At 44.7% G+C, this 14,216-nt stretch overlaps 1 protein-coding gene and 1 pseudogene across 1 annotated transcript; one reads left to right on the top strand and one right to left on the bottom strand.

The window, feature by feature from the left end:
• Positions 1 to 5,092: 5,092 nt before the first annotated feature.
• LOC104969340 (tropomyosin alpha-3 chain-like) lies at positions 5,093 to 7,000 on the bottom strand (annotated as a pseudogene).
• Positions 7,001 to 10,770: 3,770 nt separating this feature from the next.
• LOC509956 (cathepsin G) lies at positions 10,771 to 13,975 on the top strand. Its single transcript, XM_015459274.3, has 5 exons — positions 10,771 to 10,903; positions 11,862 to 12,009; positions 12,731 to 12,866; positions 13,025 to 13,279; positions 13,721 to 13,975. The coding sequence occupies exons 1-5, from the start codon at positions 10,849 to 10,851 to the stop codon at positions 13,880 to 13,882; spliced, it is 756 nt and encodes a 251-aa protein (XP_015314760.3). The 5' UTR covers positions 10,771 to 10,848; the 3' UTR covers positions 13,883 to 13,975.
• The last annotated feature ends 241 nt before the right edge of the window (positions 13,976 to 14,216 follow it).

The raw sequence follows: 14,216 nt of genomic DNA, 5'->3' as shown, positions 1-14,216 counted from the left end.
TCTGGCTAAAAGTTTATTAATTTTGCTTGTCCCTTAAGAAAAATCAGCTCTTGGTTACATTGATTTTATTTCCATTATTTGCTTTATTTCCTCTCTGGTCTTTATTATTTCCTTCCTTCTCCTGACTTTGAACTTTGTTCTTTTTCCAATGCCTTTTGATGATAGGTAACTTCACTTATTTGAGGTGTTTCTTATCTCTTGAGGAAAGCCTGTGTTGCACTAAAATTCCCTCTTAGAGTTGCTTTTTGCATCTCATAGATTTTGGAGCATTGTGTTTCTATTTCATTTGTCTTTCATTTCACATGTGGTGGGAAGACAGTCATGGGGGCAACACAAGCTGATCAGTAGAAGTACCCACAAGAAGCTTCCAAAACATCCTTCTAAGAGTGATTTTAAGGCAGCCCTGAGGATTTCCAGAATGCTTCAGGAATACACTGGTCTCCTACAAAGTCAAGACTAACTACGTTGGTTTCTGACCAAAGTAGCAGCAAAAAGAGGGAAGGAGAAGTGACCCAGCACCACCTGACAACCGCCTGCCTGGAAGACTTGGACTGTTGGTGGCGTTGGGAGCCAGGAAGGAGATGGGAAACACCCTGCTGGTGTCCCAACAGCCCAGAGAAGAAAAATACATTTAACTGACGGAAATGTAATAAAACAGCCCGAAGCAGATGTAACTAGCTATGGATATTGTGAAACATATCACCATCCTATTTGTTCAAATATCACTTTCAGTCCAGTTCAGTCACATTTCATCAAAATACAAAATAAAAACATACACCCCTCTCTCTACCATCATATATCCCCCCTCTACCCAAATGGTCTCTCTAATCCCTAAACTCTGGCTTTTGTTTCTCTCTACTTTGATGTCTAAGTCATTACATTTATTAATGATTAATACTTCTGTATACAGCATTGAAAATATTTACCTATCATAAAGTTATTATTACATTTTCAAATACATATTCACATTTAGATCCATAATCCACATAAAACAGATAATTGGACATGGTGTGAAATAAGGGTCAAGAAGAAATATGTGTTCTTAAAGGATATCATAGAGGCATTTATTGTCCTAGAACCACTTACTGAGGAGTAAAAAGAAAAAAAATCTTTTCCCCACTCTCTGCCATAAATCCTCCATCATAAACCAAGCATTCAAAATGTGTGTGCTGCTGCTGCTGCTAAGTCGCTTCAGTTGTGTCCAACTCTGTGCGACCCCATAGATGGCAGCCCACCAGGCTCCCCCGTCCCTGGGATTCTCCAGGCAAGAACACTGGAGTGGGTTGCCATTTCCTTCTCCAGTGCATGAAAGTGAAAAGTGAAAGTGAAGTGACTCAGTCATGTCCGGCTCTTCGAGACCCCACGGACTGTAGCCTACCAGGATCCTCTGTGCATGGGATTTTCCAAGCAAGAGTACTGGAGTGGGTTGCCATTGCCTTCTCCCAATACGTGTGTATCAGTGTCTAAATGTGTGTGGAATCTCTATTTCTTGTCCATTAGTCTATGTGTCTATGCCCCTATCAGTACCACACTACCTTCATTACTGTGGCTTCATTTGCTACAATAAGACTTCCCATCTTATTCTCATTCTTCAAGTCTTGGCTAATGTTGACCATTGGTTTCTCCATATCTGTTTAGAATCAATTAAGTTCTATGAAATACCTCTCAGATGCAATGAATCCTATAGAACACTTCTTGGAGAATTGACTTTAAAAAACTTTTTCTGTTTCAAACACCACCATGGAATATCTCTATGCTTAGGTCCTATTAAGTGTCTCTTCTTATAATTTTATACATATTTTCACCAAAGAGGTCTTGCACAACTTTTTTTAGATTTATAGTTATTTGATAATTTTCATGATTTAAATGTTAACTTCCTCAAAATTTCCAACAGTATTATAGTATATATCAAAATATAATTAATGTTTAAGTTGGTTTTATGGCCCAGCAAATTTGTCAAACTGCCTTATTAACTGTAATAGTTGAGCTGCAAGTTCTTGGGCATTTTCTACACACACAATAGCATTTCAAGGACTCAGTTTTATTTCTGCTTTTCATGACCTTATGCCTTTCGCTTCTATTTCCTGCTTACGTGCACTGTATAAAATCTCTAGTATAAATACTAAAGAGAAACGGTGATTATGGCTATCCGCATGTCCTTACATTGTTTTGCTCTCAAGCAAAAACACTGTGTGTTTCAACATTAGTATAATGATTGCTGGGGGTTTTTATGGAGACATTTTATCAGGTTAAAAACATTATTTTTTATTTATACTTTGCTAGAATTTTAATTAATGAACTTTAGCAAATGCTTATTTTATTTCAATTGAATAATCACATGGCATTTCTCCTTTTATCAATCAATGTGTTGTTTTACAGCAATTGGGTTTGAATAAAAAGTCACCCACTCCTAGGATAAACCCAAATTCGTCCTGATATATTACTTTTCCTTGTTGAATTATTTGACATACCTCAATATTCAAGTGAAATTAGCCTGTAATATTCCTTTCCCATATTGTCTTTATTGGGTTTGGCATTGAGGCTTTGCTAGTCTCATAAAGGAGATAGGTAGCATCTCCTCTCCAGAAGATATGGTGTAGTGTTCTTTGAATATTTTGTTGAGATGCTCAGTGAAGCTTCATGAGCATGGGGCTGTCCTTGATAGAATGTTTTTGAAAACAGAATCAATTTATTTAATGTTTAAAGGAAAATTAAAACTTCTTGGGTATATTTCACTAAGTTATATTTTTTAGGGATTTGTCAAATTTATGTAAATTTTCAAAATTATTGGCTTCCCAATGACATATAAGATAACATAGATATGACATACACACACACACACACACATCTCCCACATACAAACCCTTTCTCAGTTAATGCAAGTATCTTCTCTAACCCTGTGGCTTTACTTTTCACTGTCTTAATATTTTGGATAATCAGAATTTCACTTTTATTCATACCATGCTGTGCTTAGTCACTCAGTCGTGCCCAACTCTTTATGACCCCATAGACTGTAGCCCACCAGACTCCTCTGTCCATAGGGATTCTCCAGGCAAGAATACTGGAGTGGGTTGCCATACCCTTCTCCAGGGGATCTTCCTAACCCAGGGATTGAACTAAGGTCTCCCACATTGTAGGTGGATTCTTTACCATCTGAGCCACCAGGGAAGCCCATGAATACTGGAGTGGGTAGCCTATCCCTTCTCCAGGGGATGTTCCTGACCCAGGTATCAAACCAGGGTCTCCTGCATTGCAGGGGGGTTGTTTACCAGCTGAGCTATCAGGGGAGCCCCACCTCTATTCATATATACCCAATAAATTTTTATGTGGATCAATTTATCCATTTTTACCTTGTAATTATTATTGGTTAGCACTTTTTATATCTAAAAATTTTTCCCTTTGTTAAGTTTATAAAGAAATTCTTCTTTTAAAAGTTTTCTCCTTTATTTTAAATAATCAAGTTTTATCTTTATTCATACTCCATAAATTTTACTATAAATTATTTTTGCCATTATTAATCATTTTAAACTCATTTTTTGTCTCCATTCTTTTAAAATTTTGACTCTTTATTTATAGTGGATGTTTGAACAGTGCAGGGGTTAAGGGCAGCAACCCTCCACCCAGTGGAACATCCAAGTAAAACTTATAGTTGGCCCTCCCATTCTGCAGTTTCACATTCACTTATATAATCAACCATGGATAATGTAGTATGGTAGCATTTACAACTGAAAAAAAAACTTGTATAGAATGAAAAATGAGATGGTGGAGTAGAAGGACTTGAGAATACCTCTGCTAATGAAAACACCAAAATCACAACTAACTTGCTGGACAACCATTTATGAAAAAAGACTTTGACAGACTAGAAAAGATATTCTACTCACACAGACAAAGAAGAAGCTACAATGAGATGTCAAGAGGGGCTCTTTCACAATAAAATCAAACCCCATACCACCAAGTGAGCAACCGACAAACCGGAAAATAATTATTTCTCAGAAATTCTCTCACAAGGGTGAGACTCCCTAGCCCCACGTCAGGCTTCCCAGCCTGGAGATCTGGCACTGGGGGAAAGACCCCCAAGAGCATTTGCTTTTGAAGGCCAGCAGGCCTTGAATACAGGAGCTCTACAAGACTGGGGAAAATGGAGACTCCACTCTTGGGGGGCATATTCAAGGCTTCATGTGCACTGGGACCCAGACCAAAGCAGTGACTCCATAAAAGCCTGGGCCAGACCTCCCTGGGGGGCCTGGAGGGTACACCAGGAAGGTGGGATACCCTATCCTGGGGAGGTGTGGCTCACTGTGAGGGCAAGGACAGTGGTGGCAGACACCCCAGGGAATGCTCATCAGTGTGAGACCTCCTGGAGGTTGCCATCTGGGCACCAAGACCTGGCCTTACTCAACAGCCTGCAGGCTCCAGTGCTAGGATGCCTGTTTCACAATAAAATCAAATAACCCCATACCCACAAGGTGGGCAACAAATAAACTGGAAAATAATTGGGAAAAGTCCCACTCATCAGCAAATGTGTTGCCTAAAGTCATCCTGAGCCAATAACTGCCTATAAACACATCCCTTGACATGGCCCTCCCAACCAGCAGGACAAAACACAGCCCCACCCACCAATAGCAAGTACTCGTCCTTCCCACCAGGAAGCCTGCACAAGCCCTGAACCAAGTTTACCCACCAGGAGACAGACACCAGAAACAAGAAAAATTACAGTTCTGCAAGGAACTGTAAGTTCTGAGGAACACAGACCACAGACATAGAAAGTTAGATAAAATGAGATTGCAGGAAAATATATTCCAGATGAAGGAACAAGATAAAACCCCAGAAGAACCACCAAGTAAAGTGAATATAGGCAATCAACCTTGAAAAGAATTCAAAGCAACAATGATAAAGATGATCCACAATCTCAGAAAATGAATGGAGGCACAGACTGAGAGGATACAAGAAATGTGTATTTATTTATTTTTTTGGAGGGACTGGTTCTTTATTTCAAAAAGACATTTATCAATTTTCAGTATCAAAAAGTTACACTATTGGTTTTTTTTTCTCCTAGTTGGTCCCTAGAGAGACCACACCAAAGGTGAGAACATTTTAAGCCAATTAAGCTGCAGGATGCACACCTAACAGACCTCACTGAAACCTCATCAAAAAAGGGGGATTGGGTAGGGAAAGAAACTTTAAAAGATCAGCACACTGCTAGCCCACAGACTGTAGAGAGCTCTCACAGGCAGAGGGGTGACCAGTGCGCCTCAACCCCAAAGAAGCAAAGTTCCAAAATATAAAAATTTACAAGTTTTGTACATTCGCTTTTCAAGATTTCTCCAGCACTAACCAGTACAAAGCACAATGAGATGGCACTTTGAGAGACAGCAGCTTCAGACCCAGTAAAGGGTGGTGAGATGAGTTTCATATGGCTAAATCAGTGGCAAAACATAATTTTCTTTCCTTTCTTTCAAGGAGGCAGGAGAGCAAATGAGTGGTCACTTCAATATAAGGGGCACATGATCCATTCTGTGAGCAGTTGGGAACAGGGTAGAGCTGCGACAAGGATTTGGTCTCAGAGGTTTCACCATCTTAATTGTTTGGTCACTTCTGATTGAAAAAAGAAGAAAAAAAGGTTGTCCAAATTTAAAGCTGAAAACCTGAACAGCACTTTTTTTTTTTTTTTTTGGCTAACTCCTCCTGGAATCATCTTTCTGGTTTGGCAGGTACTTTTTACAGAGCAATGAGGTTTCCCCAAATGGAGCCTTTCTCTGGGCTGCTAGGCGCTCAGTAAGGCAGGCCCAAACCTTTTCCCTTTCTCTCTGGAGAAGGCAATATGCATTAAGCTGAAATGTTACCTTCCAAAAGTGAGAAAGGGATTAGACTGCTGCTTCAGAACTATGGAATTATCTGGAATGTTTTTTTACAAATGGTTGTTACATCAACAACAAAAAAGGTAATTACAAAATGTGTACATCACAACATGCTTTTAAAGACACTTTGCCTTGTGCTCACATTCCCTTAAACGTTGTTCCCAGAGGTGCTCAGCCTCTAGCCCAACTGGAATCTCTGGGGAGAGGCAGAGACAGTTTGGCGAAAAGGACACAGGAGTAGGGGGGTGGGAGAGGTGGCGAAAGGAGAAAGCAGCCTTCCAGTTAAAGATCAGCCCTCAGTTTAAAGGTCAGCTTCGGGCAGGCTGGCCCCAGCGAGTCGGGGTGAGAGGGAGGAGCAGCGGCAGGGCGGGGCTGGGGTGCTCTACATCTCATTGAGGTCAAGCAGTCTGGTCCAGCATCCTTTGTGTACAGAGGTGCTCCTCTTTGGTGCATTTCAGTTTATCTTCCAAATCATCAGCTGTCTTTTCCAGCTTGGCTACTGATCTCTCAGCAAACTCAGCACAGATCTCTGCCTCCTTGAGTTTATCGGTAAGAATCTTTGTCTCTTCCTCATATTTGTCTTCTTTTTGAGAGTACTTTTCTTCGGCAGCACTCAGACACTTCAGGTTCTGGTCCATCAGTCTGATTTGCTCATCCATCTCTCGGCAACGGGACTCTGCCAGCTCGACTCGCTCCTCTGTGCGCTCCAAGTCTCCCTCAATAATCACCAACTTGCGAGCCACCTCTTCATACTTCCTGTCTGCCTCTTCTGCAATGTGCTTAGCTTCTTTGAGTTGGATTTCCTGGAGTTCCATTTTTTCTTCATCTTTTAAGGCTCAGTTTTCAATAACCTTCATACCTCTGTCGCTCTCATCAGCAGCTTTCTCAGCTTCCTCCAGCTTTTGCAGGGCAGTGGCCAGGCGCTCTTGGGCTCGGTCCAGCTCCTCTTCAACCAGCTGGATCCTAAGCTTCAAGGAGGTCACCTCAGCCTCAGCCTGTTCTCAGGCCCGTCCTTCTCCCTCCACTTCCCGCGGGAGGCGCTCGGCCCTCTCCTCTGCATCACCGGCCTGCTGCTGCAGAACCTGGATCTTGCGCTTCACCGCCTTGATGGTGGTGATCGCGGCCATGGTCCCCACGCAGCTCCTGCTTGCCTTCGGGTTCCTGCCTCCTCCGCTCAGCGTTGCAGCTGCTTCTCCAAGAAATGTTTAATAAAGATCTAGAAGATTTAAAGAACAGAGATGAACAATACAGTACAATATAATTATTGAACAATACAATACAGTGACTGAAATGAAAAATACACTAGAAGAAATCAATAGAATAAATGAGGCAGGAGAATGAATACATGAACTGAAAGACAGATTGGTGGAAATCACTGTTGCAGAACAGAAGAAAGAAAGAAGGATGAAAAGAAATGAGGACAGCCTGAGAGACCAAAATTCACATTATGAGGAGGAGAGAGAGAGAAAGGACCTAAGAAAATATTTGCAGAGGTAAGAGCTGAAAATTTCCCTAATATGGGAAAAGAAACATTCACTCAGCTACAGGAAGCACAGAGAGTCCCGTACAGGGTAAGCCAAAGGAGGAACACAGAGAGACACATATTAATCACATTGACAACAATTAAAGACAAAGAGAAAATATTAAAAGCAACAAGGGAAAAGCAACAAATAACATACAAAGAAACCCCATACCATTATCAGCTAATTTTTCAGTAGAAACTCTGCAGGCCAGAAGGGAATCGCACAGTATATTTAAAGTGATGAAACGGGAAAACCTGTAACCAAGAAAGCTCTACTCAGCAAGGCTCTCATTCAGATTTGGTGGAAAAATCAAAAGCTTCACAGACAAGGAAGAGCTGTGAGAAGCCAACGCCACCAAACCATCTTTACAACAAATGCTAAAGGAACTTCTCTAGGTGAAATAAAAGGCCAGAACCAGAAACCAGAAAATTATGAATGGGAAAGCCCACCGGTTAAGACAAACATACAGCAAAGACAGGAAAACATCCACACACAAATATGACGTCCAAACCAGCAATCATGAAAAGAGGAGAGTACACAAATGCAGGATATTGGGAATGCATTTGAAATTAAGAGATCAGCAACTTAAAACAATATTGTGCATCAAAACCTCATGGGAACCAAACCTACAGTAGACACGCACACACAAATCCAAACATGATACTAAACATAATCATCAAATCACAAGAAGAGAGAACCAAAGAGGGAGGGAAGGAAAAAGATCTACCAAAACAAATCCCAAACAATTAACAAGATGGCAATAACATACATATCAATAATTACCTTAACTCTAAAAGCTTTAAATGCTCCAACAAAGACACAGACTTGCTGAATGGATACAAAAATAAGGCCCATATATGCGTTGTCTACAGAAGACCCACATCAGATACAGGCACGTATAAAGACTGAAAGTGAGGGGATAGAAAAAGGTGTTCCATGCAAATGGAGGTCAAAAGAAAGTTGGAGTAGCAAAACTCATATCAAACAAAATAACTTTAAAATAAAGACTGTTACAAGAGACAAAGAAGGACACTGCGTAATGATCAAGAGATCAATCTACGAAGAAAATATAACAATTGTAAATATATATCCACCCAACAGAGGAGGACCTCAATATATGAGGGAAATGCTAATAGCTGTAAAAGGAGACATCTATATTTTATTATACTGATAATATTATCTTAAAAACTAAAGGGTTTTTTCCTCTTTTGTTATTTACTATTTCTTAGTCATGATGTCTTGTATCCTTATGTGTTTGCTGAGCTGTTTGTATTTGGCTATATGCTTGTCACTGTACTTGAAAAATAACTTTTTAGGTATAATTCGAATTTTGAAGATAAGTGAATTTCTTCTAGATTTGCCATAGATTCTGCCAGGTACTTTGGAACACAATCCATAAGTACAATAACAGAAGTTCAAGGCTTGAGAGTCCATTAAAAAGTCCAGGTAATTGCAAACTTTTAAGAAATTATTTGCAATTACTAACTCAATACCTCTTTTTTGTTCATTTGAGCATGTAGCCTTTTAAGTTCACAGCTTATTGCAGGGACGGTTTGACTAGACCTGTCTGTCTAGACTAGACCTCGTGATCTTTGATTTCTACACCATCATTTTAGGTGCTCTTCAAACAGAAGCTCAAATTCTGTGGATTTAGCAAATTCTCTCAGAGAAATAGAGCTACCTGTCTTGATTCCCATTATTCCTTCTGTTTTAACCTAATAATAACTCTTGCATTGGGAGTTCTTCAAGGCTTTTAAGGTTTCCATACATTTTAAACAAGTGTGTTTGGGGTTGGTTTTGGTGGGAAGATTGGCATGAAATCCTAGTCACTGTTAATGAAATCCCTAAACATCTCTCTACCCAGATTGTTAGGAGCATATATTTTACTTCCCTTTTTGCACATGGACTCTCTGTTCTTTATACTTTCCCCTTAGTTTAAATTAGAGTAACATTTTAAAAACAAAATAAACAGTTAAAAAGCTTACATAACAATAAATTAAAATTACCCAAAGGCACTAAGTAAAGTATCTTTTTGAGATGCATAAGGAAATGTTATGAGGTTGCAATCATTTACAATGTAATAGGGACAGAATGAAGTTCTTTGCAGCTTTGAGAATAAGCGCCAAGCTATGTATATTTGTATATGGGGAGAGGATCCTTAACTTTCATAAGATTTTTCAAGTGGGCTTATCACAATCCATAAAAGGCTGAGAACTCTATTGGTTTTCAATTCTGAAATTTTTGCAAACATTTACTGTATTGTAGGGCTTTCTGTGCCAACACAGAGTCTTCCAAGTATTTTTAAGAGTGTCTAGCAGAAGGAAATGGCAACCCACTCCAGTATTCTTGCCTAGAAAATCCCGTGGACAGAGGAGCCTGGCGGGCTGCTGTCCATAGGGTCGCACAGAGTTGGACACGACTGAAGCGACTTAGCATGCATGCATACATTGGAGAAGGAAATGGCAACCCACTCCAGTATTCTTGCCTGGAGAATCCCAGGGACAGAAGAGCCTGGTGGGCTGCCATCCATTGGGTCGCACAGAGTCAGGCGCGACTGAAGTGACTTAGCAGCAGCAGCCCCCTGTGTTACTCTACAGAACTCTGCCATCCCTCTCTCTCAATGCTGAGTGTCCACTTCTTCAGGTGTCACAGGTAGCACAGCAGTGAGCTACCTCCTTAGGTGCCAGCACCCGTGGAGCAGAGACGGGTTTAGGTTGATGGGTCTATCATGGATGAATAGGATCTGAGATGTTTTTCCCCAGGGTCTGATGGCTGTCAACAAAATCAAGTCACTGGGCTTTCTCTGCAGGCAGGGAAGCTTCTGGAACACAAAAACATTCAGCTCAGTAGGAAGCAGAAAAATAGAAGCCGTCCCCAGTGTCATGATGCACTGAGAGTTTGTTGGGGGCTCAAGTGACCTGAGAGAGAAATGGTCAGTGGCAGAGCCTCATTCTTCCCTTTTCTTTCTCTGGCAGTGCCCTCCACCCACCCAGGAACAGAGCTACTCAGTGTGCTGGACAACTCTGGGTGGGGCTCAGGACCAGGGGGTGAAGACATGCAGGTTCCATGCCCTGAGGGAGAAGGAGGAAATAGACAGGTCTCAGCCTTGATGCTTGTGAGGACTTTACTGAATTTGATGGGTTAGGGGTTCTGGGACACCCAGCCTCCACCCCAGTGCCCTGGGTTCCCATTTCTGTGGCCAGCACTGACTCAGCAGCTGTGCGCACTATTGCACTGAAGGCTTCGGTTACTGCCTTCCCCCAGGTCCTTGGCAGTTGGTGGGCAAGCCTCTTGGGCAGCTCTGGGTGATGAAACTGATCACAGCAGCAGGAGAATGGGACTGTGGATGTTTGAGCCCCCACCCCCACCCTCAAACCCCCACCTTCACCTTTGCTTCCTCTCCCAGGGGCTCAAAGTCTGGCAGGAGGAAGCAGGGGCAGCAACTGCTGGGCAGCCTCGCCGGGAAGATGTGGCCGCTCCTGCTCCTCGTGGCCTTTCTCCTGTCCCCCAGGGCTCGGGCAGGTGAGTGACCGTTCCCACCCTCAGGAGCCCAACTCCACCCGATAGACTCTGAAGGCAGACCGCCCAGACACTTGCTAGCTCTGTATCACTGGGCAGCTTGCATGAGTCCACAGTTTCCAGCTTCAGATGCTGAGGGCAGGAATTCTATCAGGCCTACCTGGAGAGTCGCTATGAGAGTTTAAGTGATGTGGTGTACATAGAGCTCTCAGAACTACCCTGGCACATCAGATCAGATCAGATCAGATCAGTCGCTCAGTCGTGTCAGACTCTTTGCGACCCCATGAATCGCAGCACACCAGGCCTCCCTGACAATCACCAACTCCCAGAGTTCACTGAAACTCACATCCATCGAGTCAGCGATGCCATCCAGCCATCTCATCCTCTGTCGTCCCCTTCTCCTCTTGCCCCCAATCCCTCCCAGCATCAGATTCTTTTCCAAAAAGTCAACTCTTCACGTGAGGTGGCCAAAGTACTGGCTATATAAATGTGCTCTTTGAACTCAGTTGCAGCCCCTGTGTCAGAGCCTAGGAGATCAAGATACAGCGATAGTGGACCCATCAGCCCATCTCTAGATCCTTAAATTCATGAGTTGGACTCACAGGGATCTGGAAAGTTCCCTGAGGAAGAAAGTGCCACAGAACTTCAGGGAGAGGCGGCGCCAGAGGGCTCTGGGTTTGCCATCCCCACAGCACAGAAACCCTCCTGTGAGGGAGGCCGCAGCTGGCCCCGCCTTCCGAGCAGGTGGGAGGGTGCTGAGGCTGGATGGAGAGCCAGCAGCACTTTCTGCAGGATCCTGGAGCCTCCAGTTCTGCACCCTGCAGACCCCATTCTCACCAACCACCAGCTCACCCTGCCCCTGCTCATCTCTCCTGCTCCCCAACTTCCAGTCTTTCTGGAGCCACCAAGCCAATGTCCACACACCCGCCAGTGCAGAGATAATCCTAGTGCTTCCTTCCAGGGCAGATCATCGGAGGCCGAGAGGCCAGGCCCCATTCCCACCCCTACATGGCATATATTCAGACCCTGACACCAGCAGGTCCGACCATTTGTGGGGGGTTCCTGGTACGTGAAGACTTCGTGATGACAGCAGCTCGCTGCTTGGGAAGGTGAGAAATTAAAGAGCTTCTGCTGCTGCTGCTGCTGCTAAATCGCTTCAGTCGTGTCCAACTCTGTGCGACCCCACAGACAGCAGCCCACCAGGCTACCCCGTCCCTGGGATTCTCCAGGCAAGAACACTGGAGTGGGTTGCCATTTCCTTCTCCAATGAGTGAAAGTGAAAAGTGAAAGGGAAGTCGACTTGCTCAGTTGTGCCTGACTCTTAGCCACCCCATGGACTGCAGCCTACCGGGCTCCTCCATCCATGGGATTTTCCAGGCAAGAGTACTGGAGTGGGGTGCCATTGCCTTCTCCGTAAAGAGCTTCTAGGCACCTGCAAAGCAGATCCAGAAGAGTTCATGAGAGGAGCCATTGAAGGCAGGTTTCTAGCAATGAATAGGTGAAAAAAGACCAAGAGAAGGCCTGTGTGAATGGATAGAAAGGAGGGTCTGATCAGAAAGATTAAGAGGGGAGCCCCACACCATGGGGCTCAAATTGTGAATTCAAGCTCTTTTTCAACTTCTTGTAGGGGAGGCAAAATTTAAGTTTATTGAATTTCCCACCACCCCCCATCTCAAGGGGAGGCCTAAGGCACAGAGTTCAGCCCCAGAGCCCTCCTGTCCCTTGGTTCCCTTGGCTGAGGTCTCGCTACCCTGGGCAGTCACTCGACCTGTATCGGGGACTGCAGTTCCTGAAGCTCAAACCTACCTCTAGGCTCCCTTTCCTTTGCAGCCAAATAAATGTCATCTTGGGGATCCACAGTGTCACCGCTTCTGAATGGACGCAGCAGCGCATCCCTGTTCTCAGACCCATCCCCCACCCCAGATACAATCAGCGGAACAACCAGAACGACATCATGTTACTGCAGGTACCGACCCTTTGGTTCTTCAACTGGGTGGCTCTCTCCCAGCTTGGGGGGCTTCATGTGTCCTGGGACCATGGAGGGGGAATCAGGGCTGACTCCCAGGGTGGTGGTGGGCATGGGATGAGTATACAGTCCCTGAGTGCCTGCACACTTCCTGCCAGCTGGCGAACAGAGCCAGACAGAATGAAGCTGTGAGGCTGGTAGCTCTGCCTCAGACAGAGGAAATGCTGAGCCCTGGGACCCAGTGCACCGTGGCCGGCTGGGGCCTCACCAGACTGCACAGGAGAGCAATCACACTCCAGGAGGTGCAGCTGACAATTCAGAGGGATGGAGAGTGTCACAGTCGCTTTGATTTCTACACTGGCCAAAAGCAGATCTGTGTAGGGGACCCAAGAGAGGGGAAGTCCACTTTCCTGGTAAGACAATGTAGGGTGTGCCCAAGACAGGGGGCCCTGGGCACAATGGGCAGTGGGGACAGATTCCATCTCTGTGGTTGCAGCCTGGGATCCACACCAAAGTGACGTGGGGTGGGGAGGGGGGCTTTTCCCCATCCATCTGGTGTCTGGGGGAATAGGAGAAGTACCAGACATGCAGGATGTTCACGTGCAGTGTTTTCCTGGGGCCGGTGAGGTACCTTGACCTGGGTTGGGCTGGAGAAGCAACCACAGTCAGGGCTGAAGCCCAGCGACGGGAAAATTCAGAAGCTTTTCTTCTGCACCCCACCACCCTCCCATCTCACACACAGCCAGCACTGGAAGGAGCTCCCCTCAGCCCCCGTCTTCTCTGAGGGTTGGCAGAGGGCAACAGGAGTGGGGAGTCCTGGGAAACTGAGTGTCCCTTCCCTCCTCTGCCTGTAGGGGGACTCCGGTGGCCCCCTCGTGTGCAGCAATGTGGCCCAGGGCATTGTCTCCTACGGAGACAGGATGGGGACCCCTCCAGCAGTCTTCACCAGAATTTCCAGCTTCCTGCCCTGGATAAGGAGAACAATGAGACGCTTCCAAGAGTGGAGACCAGAGTGACATCCCACGAGACTGACTCTCCTTCTCTGGGGCAGAGCCCAGCTCCAGGGCAGTTCCCAGAGCCTTAATAAATGTCCTAGTCTGGAGTGGAAATGACTGATTTCTAATGTGTTCATTAAACATTATTTGTACACAACAAAGTGTGCCAGGAATGAGAGTGAGCTTTGTCGAGGAAGATGGGGTCTCTTTCCCAGGACAAGTGAATCCCTATTCCTACCGTCCTGGGGTCAGCAGGAGCTTCTTCCCTCCTCCAAGCCACCCATTCCTCCATGTCCCCTTTACCCACAGCCTGGGGAGGGATGGAGGGACCTACCTCTCCCCAGAGTAGGGCTTT

This window comes from Bos taurus, chromosome 21 (assembly GCF_002263795.3).
Source record: "Bos taurus isolate L1 Dominette 01449 registration number 42190680 breed Hereford chromosome 21, ARS-UCD2.0, whole genome shotgun sequence".
Classification (NCBI taxonomy): domain Eukaryota; kingdom Metazoa; phylum Chordata; class Mammalia; order Artiodactyla; family Bovidae; genus Bos; species Bos taurus.
The sequence above is the reverse complement of the archived record's forward strand: the minus strand, read 5'-3'. Positions and strand labels throughout refer to the sequence as shown.

What these genes read in the sequence shown, in the direction of transcription:
- LOC509956 (XM_015459274.3), top strand. Translation starts at nt 10,849, where the DNA reads ATGTGGCCGCTCCTGCTCCTCGTGGCCTTTCTCCTGTCCCCCAGGGCT. An exon ending in GTCCCCCAGGGCTCGGGCAG is followed by an intron (nt 10,904 to 11,861) that starts GTGAGTGACCGT and finishes GCTTCCTTCCAG; the next exon opens with GGCAGATCATCGGAGGCCGA. An exon ending in GCAGCTCGCTGCTTGGGAAG is followed by an intron (nt 12,010 to 12,730) that starts GTGAGAAATTAA and finishes TTTCCTTTGCAG; the next exon opens with CCAAATAAATGTCATCTTGG.